General features: G+C 38.6%; 1 protein-coding gene across 2 annotated transcripts in view; it reads right to left on the reverse strand.

The window, feature by feature from the left end:
- Positions 1-19,116, reverse strand: part of GRID1 (glutamate ionotropic receptor delta type subunit 1) — a 513,783-nt gene that overhangs the window by 311,996 nt on the left and 182,671 nt on the right. For both annotated transcript variants that reach the window (XM_027649514.1, XM_027649515.1), the window contains exon 3: positions 1,715-1,999. In XM_027649514.1, the coding sequence (XP_027505315.1) occupies positions 1,715-1,999 (285 nt within the window). The remainder of the gene's footprint in view (positions 1-1,714; positions 2,000-19,116) is intronic.

Consider the following 19,116-nt stretch of genomic DNA (forward strand, 5'->3'; position numbering starts at 1 on the left):
GAAAAGATAAATTCGATCATAACTGAATTTACACAGTAAGTGAATTAAGGGTTTCAGGATTTTGTATTGAGATGGTAAGCCTGTGCAAAACAAAATAACAACAAAAAAAACCAAAAAGAGAAAATACAAAAAAAAAAGGAAAAAAAAAAAGGCCAAGAAACACAGTTGTATTACTTGAAAAAGTGATACCATGTTCAGTAACAAAACTGGCAATGGTAATTTGCACATAGAGCATCTGGGGTGTTTGTAAGACATCCTTTTAAGATTTCTTTTTTCCCCCTTCACTCTTGAAATAACTGTTAGAAGAATTTTGAGTCTTTAAACCCAATTTCCTGTAAAGAACAACTTTCTCATCACTACCAGAAGTCCACCAAAGAACACTTACCACATACCTTGTAGCTTTGCCTTTCAAAGAATTCACTGTTAAAGCATTACATACGATAGTAATTACTTGCTGGGTTGCTAGATTTTTGAGTCTACAGATTAGGTAAGTCTACAAGCACCATGGCAGTCTTCTCATGCTTAAAATAATTCTATATCATTAGAAAGATGTTACAACCTCAGTTGATCTCTCACTTAAAACTGTCCTCACTTTTGTTTGTTGTTTCTTGGATTTTTTTTAAAGCAGGACTAGCCCAATTTCAAAACAAAAGATGTTTTATTTCTCTCTGATTCACCAGTAGAAATCTGACAGTATATAGAGAATGCAAATAAAGATTTATTGTGCAGTTGTGGAAGACTACGTATAAAATCTAAACTATATGCACAGACACACATAAGATTATTTTTCCTACTGTGATTTAACCTTAAGTTTCCTTTCTTTTTATTCTGTTCATGGTAAGTCACCACATCAAAAGATTATCCATCACATTTTAAGGTAAAAGTATTTGCAGGGTTTTAAAATATACTACAGAAAATTTATTTTCCCCATTACAGATCCAATATCCTAAGACAACAGAGCTGAAAATACCACAAATTAAACATATGGAACAGTGGTTGTATCAGTTGAGCAGTAGGTAGGGGGAATATATATAAAAAAAGTATGCACACAGTTGCCTTTCACTCCGAGAGCCTGGTACAATGAGAGATTTGTTTTTTCATTGTTCTTTACGCCCATCATAATGCACAAAACATGCTTGGGCAGAGATTACTTTTACTCTAGTTTCAGCCCGAGCAAAAATTTTGCTGAAGGAAATGCTTCAGATATAATGAAAATACTAACTCTACCCGTTGGTTTAATGCCAGGAGGTATATCCCTGTGAAATTTAGTCCTAACACAGAATAACGTGAGGAAGCGTGTGAAAAAAGAAATGGTAATAGTTATTGTGAAAATTAATTTTTAAAGAGAACAGTTCTCAGCTTTGACAGAAAGTGTTTTCTGGAGTGGGTAGAGGTCATGTTGAACTTCCTTGCTCGCCTGTGCGACCCCTGCCTATCAATGTCAACACTTTATTAATATTTTACTGAAAAAGTGCGAGAGGATTCAAACTTTGTCTGTCTTGGTAGGTGTTGCTAAGCAACTTTGCTCCTTGTCTGAGAACTAGTTTTCACAGCAACCTTTCCTTCAAGCCAAAGACCCGTGTCCACTTGAAACGCTTTCTCCTCTGCCAATGAAAACCCCAGAAAGTTATATTCCGCCCTTCCCTTTATACTTTCCTCTCTACCTCCCAGTTGAAAAGAAAGGGATTTAACATGTCTGAAATCCTCTACTTACCATAATCACTGTCATAGAACACTATGAATTTCTGCCACCGCAGCTCAGTGACCAGTTTGAGCATGACGTCGTTGAGGCGGACGGGTGGGCGGGCGGCCAGCGTGTACTCCTCCTCCTCCAGGCTGGGGTTCAGGTGGCAGGCAGTGCGGGGGGAGCCTCCCGTGTTCCGCTGGACAAAGAGGTGTGGGATGTGCATGGCATCCGTCAGGGACTGCAGGGCGTTGGCCGAGGCACAGCCAGTGGACGTCACTAAGGCCAAGATCCCCAGGGTCATCAGGTCACAGGCTGGAGAAGACAAGAAATAAAGAGGGGTTTGAGTAAGCTCAGCAATACCTCTGACAACCTAGATGCTAGGAAGAGAACAAGACAAGCTTTGCCCTTGCCATCAACACAGAGCTGAAATTATTTATATTACAGTATCAGCTGAAGCCTTTCAGAGTTAGGTTCTGCACCTTTACAGTAGGAGACAGTATCTGCAATCTGTACTGATATGTCAAAGTGGAGGACAGATAATGTAGCTACTATCAGTTCTTGAGACAGCAGCAGATATGGATGGAGATTATGGTCCTTGCTTCAGGTCATTCCTGGTGGAAGCAGCAACTGAACTTCCATCTTTTAAAACTCATTTAACTGCTTTAACCCTTTAATCTTCATTAGGCACATTGGATGAAGATTTTGGACAATAAAGAGCAATTTCCATTTCAAGGATTTGTGTTACACAGCAGAGTTGTGAATGATTTTTTAAATTGATGAAAAAGACATTCACTGTAAGTCTCACAGCAACGAAGAAACAACAAAGGCACTCATTAGAACAAAGACAACTTATGAATGATTAAATAATTATTAACAACACTGTAGTTGTCCTTAAAAAGATCTGGAAAAGCATGTACCATTTAAAAACAGAGCATACAATTTGACCCCATCTGCTTTTGAGAATGAAGTATTAGGTGAGTTTGAAGCACAGGCCATGCAGGCTGGGCAGAGCCCTGGGAAGTTGGTTCTGCTGCTCAGGACATCCCACGTGGCTTGTTTTTCCCAGGAGTCCTCCAGGTAAGACACCCTGATATTAAGCTGTGGTTGAAAAGTGTTTCCAGCTAAGGACCCCCTGGTATAACTCAGCAGCTATTTAGTCAGTGGTGGTGCTAAGACTGTGTAAGAGCTACAAAGCAGCCAGCAATGCCAGTTTTTACTAACTCTCTTGAGTAAGTGGCAGCAAAGTTGGTCCTGGGAGCTGAGCACAGCAAACATCATGGGTTAGCCTGGCACCAGCCCTGAGCATCCCCCAAGGGCACTTGGAACTGCCTACTCCTTTCTGCCTTTGAAGAGGGGTGGAGGCAATCTCAGGGTTTCAGCAGCTGTTTCAGTCCCCAGCAACCACCTGCCCAAAGGAAACCTCTGCTCTTCTCCTCCACCACAGAGTCCTGCTGTAATAAAGCCAGACCGGAGGTGACTGGAGATGCTCCACTGCAGTCTGCACAAGCTTGCTAACTAGTGGATAAACAAAACGGCCTCTGGGGTGTAATTCAGAGCCCCTCCAGGACACACAGAGAGCTGAGCAGGAAATTTAGCTTTCATCTGGGAGGGGGAGGCTGCCCACACCAGTGCTGCCCCGCTCCGGGGTGACAGCCTTGGCACATGAGCGAGTGGGCTGCCCACACGTGCCACGTGCTGCAGGACTGCCAGTGCCTGTGTCACTGCTGCTGACCCACTGCCTCTGATCTCCAGTGGAAATGGGCTGAGTGTAAAGGTAGAAAAGAGAACACAATCTATTAAAAGTATTTAAGTACATCTCCACTTTTGGAGGCCAAAAAGTCAAAGGAACTGGACAGGTTATGAATAATTAATAGTAATTAACAGTTAAGTATCAATTAATATTAATTATGCAACGGTTCAGTAATTGAATGCATAAAATTGTTTCTAACACAACCGATGAACCACTTCACCAAATATCTTCTTAGACCAGGCAGAAAATAGATATATTTCCCTTTGATATGGGATAGCAGAAGGAAAATGTTTGATCTTCTCTTTGCACAGAATGTACATCATGTATCCTGATGCAACAGAAAAAGATGAAGAGCTTTTAAAATTATTTCCTTGATGGTCTTTACAATAAACATATGTCAGCAGCATTATCTAAATTTACTCTGTGTTGATTATAGTTATATGAAATTGTTCTTTGTTTTTCCTGAGAGCTGACCTGATTTAACAGCAGGGAGGCATTATATTTGCCAAATGGGAGACCCAGGTTCGGGAACAGATTTGATTTCCCAGGCTTCTTGCCAGAGAAAACTGAACATGTCATACAGGTAATTTATTTAGTCACAGTAGGGGAGGGAACGGCGAAATGGGAACAGAGGGAGAGAACAGCAGAGCTGAGCCATAAACCCCTGCAGAGATCACCAGCCAGCAAGCTCTGCTGTCAGCGAGGGTGAGAGAAGCAAGCAACATGGGTTTGTAGAAGGAACAATTTACTTGCAAAGCAGACAGAAGGAGAGAAAAAACAAAGCCCTTTCTGATGGGAGGCTGCATTCAGAGAGTCACTTATTTGTGCAATATAGAGCTGATCACCAGTTGTTTAACAAGAAAAACGTCCATTCAGTGGTTGACACTAATCAAAAGCTGCTTGCTTATTAGCAGCAAGACCAGAGAGATGACAGATCATGGCAAATGGGCCCCCTTATCTCCCAGGACAGCCCACCAAACACAGCTGAAATATCTCAAGAAAGACCATTTCAGTTGAGGCATTTTCCGAATGTTTTCTAGTTTGTGTACATGGGTTAAAAATGAAGAATTAGTCAATATGTTTCCACATTCTGATATTTTGTCAATTGATTATGTTCTGCCTGAAAGCATATGCTACATAGTGTTTTCTCCTCTTGCCTCTCTGTTTCAAGATAGCAGGCAATAAAAACTGAAATGACTAAGGAAAAAAGGTTTTGTGTTTTCTGAATTGCTTTCTTTAGTCAAATCACAGAATGTGAAACAGAACGTGTCATTTCTAATAGAAGACTTTCATTATATAAAAATACAATGAATTCCAAGAAGTTCAACCTCTCCACACTGGAGGGTGAGAATTAGCTTGGAGCACATAAAGAAGTATTTCTTTTTACATGAGTAACACAGTGGGTTACTACTACATAACAGACTCCATTAAAAAACTCATTAACTCTTTAGACACCTCAAAATTCCTTAGCAAGGGAACATTTGAGGATTATACAATCTCAGAAGAAAACCCTGGTGACTTTTTGGGGTTTTTTTAGGATTCCTCCCACAGTCCTGCACTTTCTTTCACAGAAAACTAACATGAGAAAATGTATGTGATTTTCTGTTTTACTTCACACTAGCTATGGATTTGTAGAAACAAACAAAAATCCCTGACTATGAGATTGAATAAATCACTAATTCTGTATATCAGCTGCAGCTTCAAAAGCACTCAAAAGAACCTTGAATTTTTGCATACTAATTTCATAACCCTGATCTTGATTTTCTTAAAGCTGAAATACAGAGATTTGAAATGTTTTGGTCCATGTCAGCCTATAATGGAAAGGGGAATCAAAACACCTTGAGAACTTTAATGATCTTTAATTACTATATTTATGGTTATAAGAATTTAATATTTTTATAACTGAAATGCTTCATATTTATCTTGTATATATATATTCATTTAGATAGGTTTCAAGAGATAATGCTTGTAAGGTATGTGTTCCACAGATAAAAAGACAAACATTCTAGCAATCCTGCCTCCGGATTTGACTGCTATTTAAATAGTGAGTTATAAGTTTGCTGTTCTGAATTCCTCCATCACAATTAGGCTTCCTCTTAAGAAGACACCAACATCCTAAAAACCATACAGTAAGAGATGTGCATTCTAATGATGAAAACATGATCATCATCATACCTAAAAAATAAACCTGCATTAACCCATTCAAGACGCTTAAATCATGCCATGCAGCTTATTCAGTGTTGGTCTCTATCAACCAACCATCTCTCAAGGTTATTCTTGGATTTCATTAAAGTATTCCAAATTATTGATTAACCCAAACCATTTTGGGTAAGTAACTCTCCTAACCTATTCTCTTGAAGTCTTATTTCAGAAATTCCCCTTTTCACATCTGCTTGACATTTTATCTCTTGAGCTGTTATTTCCATTACAGTGTTTCACAAGACACTGTCTGCTTTCTTCTCCATCTATTGCCTTGTTTTTTTTCCATTTAGCTTCTCTGTGTCACCTCTGTCATGATGTTGGCAGAAGTAACACAGATTAATATATTTTGGGCATCTTCTAACTTCCACTTGTCTAACTTGACTATTACATCATAGCAATATGTACTAAACTTTTCTCTCATTCTGTGACCCATATCTCTAACTCCAGTCACATCCCATTAAGCCACACTTAAGCCTGGAAGAACAGCAGCTATTAGATTTAAGACTGAGCCTTATCCATATGACCTTTTTCATCAGTGGGACTCCTCATGGCACATGAGATGATGCAAGAATTTTACTTTGCTGCAATCATGCTGCTTGAGGTCTTGCTTTTCTACCACTGCCTTGTGTCCTGCCATCCTATTTCTGAAGACAGGTGCAGATGGCAAAGTCCTGATTTGGCACCCTTTTCATAGGGATATTTGCATTAAGGGCTTTAGCTCAGATCTCTCTGTAATTAAATCCCTCTCTCTCCAAACCACAGGGAATTAAAATACTCCAAGAGAAACTGTTATCTTGCTCCTGGCAATGTGACAACATGACCATCTCTCAGTCTCCCTTTCAGCGGTTTCCTATTATTCAAAAAAGGGTAGAAACTTGTTCCTTTGTTTCCTCCATTATCAAAAGACCAGCTGCCAGTGTAATTTCAGATCTAACAATATATCCACCTACTGGCATTCACACTGCCTCTTCAAATTTCAATGTCATTCTGTCTCTCACTCTTGGGTATCACCATATCTGGCCCTACCCGCTCTGGACACTATCTGATACTTGATAAATCCTCTCTAAATAGTTGACTTTTTTTTTTTTTCCTTATTTTTCAGTTTGACTAATGCTTAGGAGCTCTTTACTGCACTGCAAAGGGAGAATCATCCTAACCACAAGTAACTTGCATTTTAAAAAATGTCACTGTTTGAAAATTGAGAGGTTTCTGCCTTTTTGCTTGGAAAGATTTTCAAATGAAGAAAGATAACTTCAGATCTGCTGTAACACTCTGCAATGAAGTGATTAACAAAGTTGGCACTTAAGTATCTGTAATTAGATTTGAAAGCCACCTTCCTGCTGAGATGAGGGACTTCATGCTTGCCTCAGTACTACTGCCTCAGTCACTCTAACAGAAAATTACTTTTTCACATTATTTATTTTGGAAAACCAATAGGGGAAAAAAATTATCATTAAAACATCTAAGTAAAGAGAACATAGCAAATTCTGTGGGAAAAAAACAAAACAAACTATTTTTGGGAACCTAAAGCCTACTATTCCATGAGACTATCAAGGCCTGTAATATCTTCTACTCAAAGTGCATAGTTAGCAGATCTACCACATGAACTGGCAAGCAGATGCAGAATACCACCAGCTATATACACAAACTATTGTATTATTCACGTGTATAAAATTTAATCAGCCATTTTTTCATTATCAAAATTATATATAGACAGATACACATAAAATTTGGGATGAAATACTAGAAGAGCAAAGAGTTCCGAGATAAAAATATATCGATTCAGAAAACTGATGAAACTGTGTCTTAAGATGTAAGGTCTGTGGGAAACACATCCATAGAGGTATTCTCAAATTAAATGGAAAAAGTCCTTCTGGGAAGTTGTTGGAGCACTGAAATGAGATAGAAAGAAAAACAATACAAGGAGAAAGACTGCAGCCACCAAGGAATATTTAAAAATCAAGAGGATGATGATACAATTCTTTCAGGTAAAGCCAAAATAACACAAACCAGTGAACTAAGCATTTTCACACATATCTAAACAAAACCTAAATATTTCTGCTGCAGCACATGAGAAATTTCCATGGAGTCAGGACACAAGCTCACTGTTAATTCAGTCACACAGAAAAATGGGAAAAGACTACTAACTATCTACATTTTTTCCTCTCTATACCTCAAAAGGCCCTTAAATACATTTGTGCAAAACTAGTTGATGAGGCAGAAAAAATTATAGAATAATCTCATTAATATCACTGAAAATACTTCTGTTAAAATATTGAACTATAGAAAGATTCACTCCTATTATTGGTGTATTAAGCACAACATCAAAATTAGTATTCCAAGCATTCACAGAACCTAAATGGGGTTTCCTGAAGAATATTTTACTCCTTGTTTCACATTTTATGATGTTTCTTACTCTTCAGCTTCTTTTATTAACTGGAAAAAGCACTTCACAATGAATTTGTATCATTTACACTTAATGCTGTGCATTTATTCTTCCTTTGGATACTCAGCAATTATATTTTAATATAATATATTTAGTATAATATATTTTTCTTTTCTGGATGCTTTTACTTACCTTTATGTTCTGTATTCTCACTATTTTTCTACAAATAACAAAAAAAATATTATTTTTATTAGGAAAACCCTACACAAAGCTATAGTTACTTGTCGCATGGTAATTTATAATATAGAGAAAAATAAGAAACATAGCAAAATCTTTTCTGTGACACTTTCATTGCTGTATCACCTTATGTGTAGTGAAAATGGATATTTATTACTTCATTATCAAAACAAAATACATCTTAAAACAAGAAAGAAAATTCACAATTAGACAATTAGTCCTCTGTGGTTTGATAGAAAAAAAAAATTTAAAAAAAAAAATCAAACCAAACAAACACCCTAAGTACCTCCACTTAGATATATCCATTTTTTGTATATAACACTTGAGAACAACAAATATTGCTCCCTTTCATTTAAGCAATCCTTTACCTGTATCCAGAATCAGGATACAGGCATTCTTAGATCCTGCAGTCCTTGATGTGATTATTTTGGAAGCCACAGGAAAGTCTGACACAGCCTCACTGTAGTTTCTGATTGCAATTGTGTTGCTCCTGCTTCCTTGCATTCAGAGTCCAAATGTGATGCCAAGGCTTCACCCAAGAAATGGATTTCACATCATGAAAGCTCTCCCTGTATATAACAACACATTGTGAAAAGGGCCTTGGAGAGCATGGCACGAGCCCGGCATTCAAATTACAGATGCAACGACTGACAAGTACTGCAGACTCTCTTGTAATAAATATAAATGAATAAATTGATAGCCAGTCTGAGTATCAAAGAGGACAGAGCATGGTTGGAATTTTTCATATAGATAACATTCTTGCTGGACTTCACAGAAACACGATATAAGGAACCATGTCCTCAACACAAAGGCAAAGCAGACTAATGTTTACCTCCTCAAAATCCCCATTTTCACGAGTCTCACAGAGAAACCTCCCTTTACATGTCCTTTTTCTGAAGCCATGAAACCCATACTGGGAAGAATTCACAATAATCACTGTAGGGTTCTCTACAGTTCCAAGAACCCGAGAGCACCTTTTCCTGCCATTTTGCAAGCTCAGGAAGAGCTTCAAAACCCAACACACACCTCACCGCCAGGGCATCTCTCAACAAGAGACACTTTCCCTTGTGTAAATATGTGTGCTGTAAGGTCCTTAACAAGTGACAGGCAACAGTAGTAAAACCTGGGGCCACAGTTCCTAAAAATCACAGATTTAGAGCGCCAAAGCTAAAAAAATGTCTAAGTTAACCTGTAACAGGACCATTAAGGTCTATGCATGAAAGAGATGCTGTCAGCAAGGCACAGGCTACCACTAACTCCATGAAAATTAGAGAAGTTCATTGCTGTCCTGAGGTAAGCTTGAATTTTTTCTCTTAGTGCAACTGTGGAGGAAACACAGTATTTGTCAGCAGTGGAATTGCCTTTGTGAGCCCTCCATGGGGTTCTTTTGCAGCTTGTCTCCTAATAACTACTAACCAAAATCATTATGCTCGATACCATATACTGAAAAACCTAATAATTACAATTTCTGTTTCTGAATTCTTTCTCCATCCTTCATTATATTTTTTCCTTAAAAACCAAGATAAGGGAATCTTAGGTGTTTTTTCCTAGCAACTGAATCTTAGCAACTGAAATAAGGCTGGTAAGTCAGTTGATAAACATTCTTTTTTTTTTTTTTTTTTTTTTTAGAAAAACTTAGCATAAATTTTCTGAGTAAAGTGTATAGTTGGACTGTTTAGCCTACAACTTTGATAAAATTCTCAGCAGGCCAGTTCAAAGCATTTCATGATCCAAAAACTAGATATGCATCATTGTTTACATGTTCTAAGATAATGATGATTATTTTAGCTGGCCATCACTATGAGGAAAAGATTCCAGAAAACCACTACATACATACATTACTGTGCATAGTTAAGAGTTCATGTGATCAGTATGTCAGAATATCCCTGAAAAAGCAGCATCAAAAAACACCTCAAAAGCTAAGGAAAAGATGAGATTTTGAAATGTTTACCAAAAAGCCCTGGGAAAATTAAAAATCCTCCCCCAGTTTTTGGGCTGTCTTTTTATTATTTTCCCATTATGCAGCATCCTAAGCTAAACAAGCAGGAAAAATAGGGGAAATATAAAAAAAAAAAAATCAAAATGGAGTTTTGCCTATATTTTTGCTACTTTTTTCCCCTCCAGAAGCATGCTAACCATTGCTCACAGAACAGAGGCACACTGCTGCTATGGCCTTCCTTGTGCTGCTTTGCCCTCACTGCCTGTCAACCTCTTTTTGGGGTCAGTGGCTGACTCCATCTCCTTTGGGTCACTGCTCAGGGCCCTAACAGGGTGCCTCGTTACTGCTTCCTTTCAACCATGTGCTGTATGACATGATGTCCTGTGGGCCAATTCTCAGCACGTGTAAACTCCCAGAACTCCCCTGACACTACCAGAACAATTCTTCCATCTAAATAATAGTCACTGTGCCTTGTTTCCTCCATTACCCCCTTGGTTCAGCATCTTCAGTTGACTGTCATTTGTTGCCATCTGGACAACTCTTCTGTTTGCATTTATGGAGATAAAGAAATTACTCCAAAATGGTAAGTAATGTACCACAGAGAAGGAAAACAGTGATAAAAATAAGAGTTGTGGATTTTATTTAAGTTATGGGAGTGTATTAATAACTCCCTTCACTCTTTGATGGTCAAAGATAAAACACGAAAGTCCTCCCACACCAAGCACAAGTAAAACTACTCTACTGGCAACATAGTTTAGTTTCCGTACAACTGAGTGATGCCATCAAATGGTCAAAAAATGCACCAGTTGTTTTCCAAGTAGGGGTTTTGAGTTAATCTTCATTGAACACATTGCATTCTGCATGGAAAAGCTACTACCATGAAATCAGCACAAGGCATACTCCACTGATAAAAGTGTATTAATTGAGAGCACTAGTGGCAGATAAGAGATGGCCTTATTTTTCCAAAGGACAGCTCTGATGTTGCTCTCTAGCTCCTCCTCAGAAGGTAAGTCTCTGAGAGCACAAACAGCTTTGTGACTGCTTTAGAGTTGATTTTTGCTATTGGTTTTGCAGTTGGGTGGATTTGGAGAACCCCACCAGCAAAGATTACATAACGTAGATATTAAAAAATATTTTAAAATTTCTTTGAAAACAATTTAGCAATGCGAGTGCTTAAGGATGTGAAACATCCTGGAATAGGAACCTTTATCTAGTTTTTCTCTATTAATAATAAAAAGATCCTTAAGGCAGATAAAAAGAACTTTGATGGTATAGAAATTCTGCAGAATAACTGTACTTCTGTTTTCTCAACAAAATGTAATTCCATTAGTAACGATTTTCTCCCAGAATCACACCTTGGTGTGATGTTTGGAAATGTGAATAAACATTGCTGTTACTTTGGAATAGTGCATGGTTTTACAGAACTGCACATTAATATCAATGGCATCAATACTATTTTAAGGTCCTAGGTGGAACTGAATCAGCTTTGACTTTTTTTCTTTGCCCCCTTCAACGCTAGTTCTGAGATAGAACTGCAAACCATCTTAATTATTCAAGGGACGTAACTGCTTTTCTGAATGCCACATATTTGATCTCTGTTCTCTGCAACTTCTTCAATAATTATGTTGTCTTTTGTCCTTCAACACAGAATAAACTGTACTTTTTCATCCTCTCCTTCTTTCACCTGCCTTTCATGACAAATCATAATGATACAGAAGTGTTTTGTACACCTTCATTAGTATTCTGCCGGGATGCTTGACTTTGCTGCCTCCTTTGGGACTATTTCACTCGCACACGCCGAGCATTATTTTAACGTCAGCGATGCTCAGGCTCAGTTCCGGCAAGCAGAAAAGGAAAACACTCCTCTGCCATTTACAAAAAGCAGTCAAACACAGCAGCTCCAGACAAGCTGATAAAACCTCACAACTCATTTGGATTCTGAGCGGCATTGACAACCAAGGAACACGTTAGCCCTGCTTGCCTGTGTGATTAGCAATAATTATAACAGACACATATGCAACAAAAAGTGCCAAGACAAACTTCCACTTGTGGAGGGGGCAGGGGAGGCTTGAATTCTTCTGCTTTGTATCATGCCTTATGTGGAAAGCAGGAGGGATGAGCATCAGCCTAAGCATCACGACATTGCTTCTGAACTAACCACAAAAGATTTCTCCATTCTGTTGTTTCCCCAGCACGTGCCACTTGCTGCACACTCCCACTCACCCAAATATTTTAGGTAAACCAAAACAGTGATGCCTGATCTCTTTCCCATAACCAATCTGCCACTGTGCTCAGTAAAACGCCTACTTGAAAACAACGAAGTCGAATAATTGCAAACATCACTCCAAAGCAGCATTTTGTGTCCTCAGACTTAAAGGAAGACTCTGGGGTTTACATAATGCTATTAGGAATGCTGTGTTAGGAGAAGCAAACCATTATGAGGCTGAAGGTAAATTCACAAAAGCTACCATTGTCTCATGCATGGACAGCAAGTTCCATACTCCAACAACCAGTTCCAGAAATGCACAGCCTTAAATCTTATCATTATTGTCCTCTCTACAATTTCCCCCCTCCAACAGCTGTTACTTCTACCAGCAAAGTGGACAGCAGTATTACATGAGGTAGATGAGACACCAGAAATAATTCACACAGCCAGAGAAGCCCATCCACAGTGAAGGAGCCAACTTATCTCAACAACTTTTATTTATTTATGCCAACTGCTCAAAGACTTGTTGTGTTTACGAATCTAGTTGTGACTTGGTGCATATTTATAGCATATATTTATTGACAAACGTAAGGGGTTGGTCTGTTGAAAGATCTCTGCAATGTATCACTTACTTACAATTGCATTCAAGGATTATGCAGAAATCTCAGCCTAGCAACAGTCTAAAGCTGCTCTGTCATTTTCTAAAATCAACTTTAGAAGGAACGGTTTCTTCTTTCCTCACTCATGAAAGACATAACGAATGCCAAAATTATTTTTGCTCAATACTAAGAAAAATTTCCTGTCCTCACTCAGCCCTAGTATTCCTGACATAAACCCCACTTTGTTCACAGGCATCTAGTCCTCATGACTGTCCAGTGTTACAAGACTGGGTGGCATTAAAATACTGCAAATCTGTATTCTCCAGTTTTCCTTTTAGCAGTTACCACAGAGTAACTTCAAACACCACAATAACTTTTCCAACAGCTAATAAATCTACTTTAAATTATTGGAATATTAATCTGAATTTCTCTCTCCCCTTCATCTCTGCACATCACAAATGAGGGGAAAACACCAACATTTACAAGTTGTCAGGATTTCTCATCTGAATACATGAAATTAGCCAGTTGTCCAAATGTGTTTAACACCTGATAGTTCCAACTGCAAACCTGAGGGTAGATTTTCAAAAAGTCTCAATATTTACACACCTCTTTGCCAGAAGATGCTTCAAAACCAGGCCTCTTCAAATGAGACCTGAGCTCTTGAAAATTTTTCCTGTTTTGGACTACAAACCTTTTGTTTTGTTTTTAACCATCTCAACCTCCATTTCTGGACATAAACAGATATTATGCTGATGACAGTCAGACTTACCTCATACCAATACAAACGCAGAATATTTTTTTAATATCACATTATTAAAAACTGTTCAAAAATTGGTGTAATTACACCTTGCACCTAAGGTTTCTGTCCGTGTGAAAGTCACTCTAGGAAAGACACTATTTGGACTAATCCAGAAGAAACCACATACAAAAGACCTGCTATTAAATCACCTCACCTTCCTCTGAAAGATATTGTTTCACTTAAAGCCTCTCTTTTCAGCTGTTGAACAATTCCTTCAAATGTATCTGATTTCAGTAACTACATAATAGAAAACTCTCAGAGTGTATAGATAATACAGAATAACTTGAGCCCTGTGACATAATCTATACACACATATCTTTTTACACTTCTGATTAGGTGCTCCTTAGGCTTTATTACTAATAAAGGTTAACTGGCTGTTACGTTTTATGTTTGCATTCATATAATCTCATTATATAAAACCCCCAGGTGGCTTTCTTTAGTCACAGACTAAAGCCAAAATAATTTTATCTCTGTCCTCTTACTACTGCATTTGAATGAATCCTACAGAAGACCAAGAGAGTTGTTAGAACTTCAGTCAGAGGCACAGTTACTAAGGCATTATCACATGTGATGGGACAAGTGATGCTAGGTAAGAAATTCAATATCACACCTTCCTGAATCTACAGGGCATTGTAACACCTGTAACCATTGCTTGCACAGAGAGTTACACACAGATGGAAGGAATTGCTTAAACTGAAAAGCTAAACCTCATACCAAAGAAGTTGGTGCCTGATTCCAAGCTCTGTGCATAGACTGGTTTAAGGAAAGGAAAAGATGCACCTCAAATATAGAATCAGAAAGAGCAGGATCCTGCTTTCAAATATATATTCTTTTTTTTACCAAATAAAAAAAATAATAACTGATTTATTAGAGAAATGAATTCCTAATCAAAAGTACCAGTACAGATGTGGATTTTTTTGTTTGTTTATTCATAGGTCACCAGCTTCCCACTAAAGGCTTTCGTTATTGGATCATACAGATTTTCTGAGAATATGTCTTACAGTCACACGCTCAAGCCACAAGCCAAATAAAAAAATTCAAAAGTCAAATATTAGAAAGCCACAGCACTTACAGCCTTCTTGGTATTCTCACACTGGCATAAGCATCAGAGAATTATACTGTGAGAAACACTCAAATTCTAGAACTGATAAAAATCAAGTTCCAGCAGGGTGCTACAGACAGCACAGTGTCAGCTCTAGAGTCTGGATGTATTGACAATAACTATGACATATTCCCTGCCAGGCTAAGGTGGGCTTTTTTCACTTGTCATTGTATGATTATTATACTCTGATTTCTTTTCTTTTCATTGCACATCATCTTTATAAAATCACTGTCTCATTCAGAACATAAGCTATATACACCACCTAACTTGTCACATTCTTAATACCATCTATTCTTCTCTCATAATCACTGAATTTTTTCACAAACTAACCTGACTCTCATGTGGGGGGCTGCAGGGAATAAATATCGAGGTCTGACAGTACATTCTCCTCTAGAATCTCACTTGTCTGACTGCTAATAACCTACACAGTTGTGGGCTATTAAAGTTTCTCAAATATCTCTAAAAGTGAGGCATTGCCTTCTGAGATTAACTCTCCAGACACGTGATGTCTGAGAGCTCTAACACTGTAGCCTGGTTCTGCAGACTCAATGGTTACTATTAGCTCCCCATTTACTTCAAATAACTCTTTCCCAAAGATCCAGTTTCACGAGCCTTAGGTCAGGAGTTAATTTTTTGTTCAAGTATCTCTAACAGTCTAAACACATACCATAGATTTAGAAAACACATGCTCACCCACCCCTTCCCACATCCCCTAAGGTGAGTTCTATAGAGATCCTGAACATTTTCTACAGGAATTTATTACACACACAGAACTACTATGAACCGCTTGTATTTTGGGACCTGATTCATCTGCAGAAGTAACTTCTTTGAAATCAAATTAATATATTCCCTCACAGGCTGAAACTCTTTTGTGGTAGAAGGAGAACTACCTCACGGATAGACACGTCAGCTGATTTCTCAGGGGGACTTCCTGTCACAGAGACTCTCCATTTTCACACAGTAAGAATATTTTGATAGAGCCCAAATCTACATCTTGAGACTGTCTGGTAGATAATGACCTTGTACATTTATTACTCTTGGAAACTCCTTGGAGGACACTTTTATTTTTCACATATATTTAGACTGACAACTATTTCTCTTTCCTAAAAGAGAACAGTGACTTATTTTGTCTTCTCACTACAATAAGAGGGTTCTTTAGCCGTAGAGCCCAAGGCATAATACATTATCCTTGGCCACAGCACCAATGGAAGGTGTTAATGAAGCTCTGGCCCAAAGCAAGCTTAAAGCTTGGGGAAAATTTGACTCCTTCTCGTATGCTTTACACATTACATCAAGGTGTAATGGAACCCTATATTAGATGCTCCTTCCTCACAGCCCTCTCCTGGTGCAGGGTTGCTGCCACATACCAGACACAGCCTGAATACCCTGGAGACCAAGGTCAACACCCACTATAAGTATTCCTTTCTTCCTCTCTTCCCTGAGCTACGACAAATCATAACTGATGTTGCAAGTGAGCTGCAGGACTGGACTCTGCCAAACAAGAGAGTGATTGTCATATACACTCAGGCCTCCTTCATCACACAGAACCTGGGCAGTTAGGGAAAAATGTTTTTCCTTGCTTCCCCTCCAAATCCCTTCCAGTCTAAAAGATATTTCTGTGGAATGTAACGAAAACCAACTTTTTTTTCTTCTCATTTAAGATTTTAACACCCCCTTGGTCCTCTGTGCATGCAGGAGACTGCATTGTGCACCTGTTTATGTTGGGAAAAGGGGTTTCTAAATGGGAGGATTGCTTACTATTTTTCCTCAGATTAATGATACACTTGATTAATTGCACTGACCACAACTACTCAGGTAACTCGTAGAACTTAAGTGTCTTGAACATCAAAGCTGGATGAAAAGGTTTTTTGTGAGCAATGACCAAATGCATCAGCTAAATTGTCAGAAAGACTAGAAAACAAAGATAGATAATAAGGTGTGTAAAGTCCTAATAGAGTCTTCATTAGCTCCCTCTTGAGAATGACAACTGGATCATACAGTGGGCAAAATATTTTTTAACATCTGTTAATAATTTACTTATGCTCAGTTTGGCATCAGACTAGGAATATGGTAGCATATGAATTAGGCCCTCAAAAAAAAACCAAAACCAAACAATTATTTCCAACAAGTTTGAAAATTTCAACTGACCATCCAGATCACTTGTGATACAGAAAACCACACACAGCTTGCATCATATTCATCTTTCCCTTGAAAAGGTTCACTCCAAATGAAAAATACTCAACATCCCTGCTCAAGCAGGACCAGATCACCCACTCTGGTCCCTTCCAATCTGTTCTGTGGTTCTGCAAATAATGTAATATTAGAGTAATACTTCAGACACATGAATGACTGATAAGCTCTTCATGTAGGTATTGTTCAATTTATAGACTAATATTAGAACATATAGAAATGCATAATGAAAAGAAAGGCAGTTTTTTTCTACCAGTGCTCTCAGCTACTCTTTTCTGTTTTGCATAAATTGGAAGGTAACTTTTCACATTGTGTGAATATACCCTTTTTATTATTCAGCATAAGATGCTCAGTATCCAACCAGTTGAACTGCACCAAGCCTCAGGAGCCAACACAGACTTCTAAACAGAGACCTGGGGTGTACACAGAGCCCCATATTAGACAAGCAGCTAAAAGGTCTTTTTGTGCCACACAAAGAGCTAATTCACTGGAAAGTAAATATGATCCAAAAAGAGTAAGTATTTTGAAGTGACAAGTTTCTTGCCCACTGACCCTTGCAGAAGTCATTTAAATATAAAGCTCTACAATACAAAAAGATCAAACACAAGAAGTTTCATATGAAGAACATGTGAAACTTTTTCTAAACAAAGATTAAGCAATTTTTAATTTAAATCTACTGTTGAAATTTCAATCCAGGTAAGGCCTTTTTCTTTTTTTTTTACCACTTATATACTTGAAAAAACCAAAACATAAATGAGTAATTTCATTTTGATTCCAAAACTGTAAATCAGTAGGACTCAGCTGAAGTACAATGCACCAGCCAGAACTTGCACTCTCAGCTGATTAATGTCATGCTACATCCAAAATCTTTTTGGTACCTGTCCATCCCAGCAGTCTACTCCCACGGAATACCAGTGGGCAGCACAAACAAAAAGTCGGTAACGCTGGTTCAGTGGCTCAAGTTCTCTCTGAAGGCCTCAAGAAAAAGAGTTTGTGCAAATGGGATTTTGATTTGCAGCACTGGCTGTATATGTATACACCACAACACACTTTTCATGTTTCCAGAGCAAGTCAGTGTTGCTAAATGCCTTTCAAACTGACCTGTAAGCTTTCTAAAAGGTGTGTCGGGTACAAAACTATGGTGACTCATGCACTGTTTTTTTCTAACAGATGTCTATAGCATCTATTGATGCAGTTACGAGGTAAATTCCTTGTGGGTCAATTTTTAACATGCCAACACAGCAACCCTGCCACAAATTCCAGAACAGGTGCGCTTACACAGAGCACTTTATGTTCCCTGTGGGTTGATGTTCAGGTTGACTGTGTCTCTAGGGTGCCACTGACAGGGTCACAAGTTCTTGACATGTCAGCCAGGGGCCAGCACAGGCCCTGACATTCCTCATCAAGTTGCTTGATGAGTTCACCAAGACTTTTGGTCCCACTCATATTGCCACCAAGTTCTCCCATTCCTCCCTCCCCACTTCATACTCAAGACAGGATTAGGTTGAGCCCTCTGGTTCTGACCCACACTTAACATTACCCCTGTGCAGCCAGGAGATCCCGTGGAGCTCAGCTGCAGTTAAATAACCAGTGCCCTCACCTGACACTTCATACAGCCCATGTGCAACTTCACCTCATAAGACAGTCATTTTTGTCACAGGTCTGAAAGCTAAAAAAATTTGGCAACTGATTGGCCTCTGTGAGCTCCATTTGCGGTGAACATCAGCTGGCAACTTCTTGCTTCAGTTCTTTGCTATGAAAACTGAACTCTAAAGGGCAAGTTATACAAAGCCTCCAGCACAAAGCATTGCCTGGCTCTCTTCTGCACCTTGGGTACATGCCAGCTAAGATGGTGACTGAATCTGCCGAACACAATTCCCAGCTTCCGTCACTCAGAAACCCTATCCAAAAATGATTGACTTTCTACTTCACCAAGAATGCCAATGTTTGTTTAGAGTGCAGTGACTGCTACAATAAGCACAACACTTTATGCCGCTTACACAAATCAGGACAGACTAA

Source organism: Corapipo altera, unplaced genomic scaffold (genome assembly GCF_003945725.1).
Source record: "Corapipo altera isolate COAL_440 unplaced genomic scaffold, ASM394572v1 53, whole genome shotgun sequence".
Taxonomy (NCBI): domain Eukaryota; kingdom Metazoa; phylum Chordata; class Aves; order Passeriformes; family Pipridae; genus Corapipo; species Corapipo altera.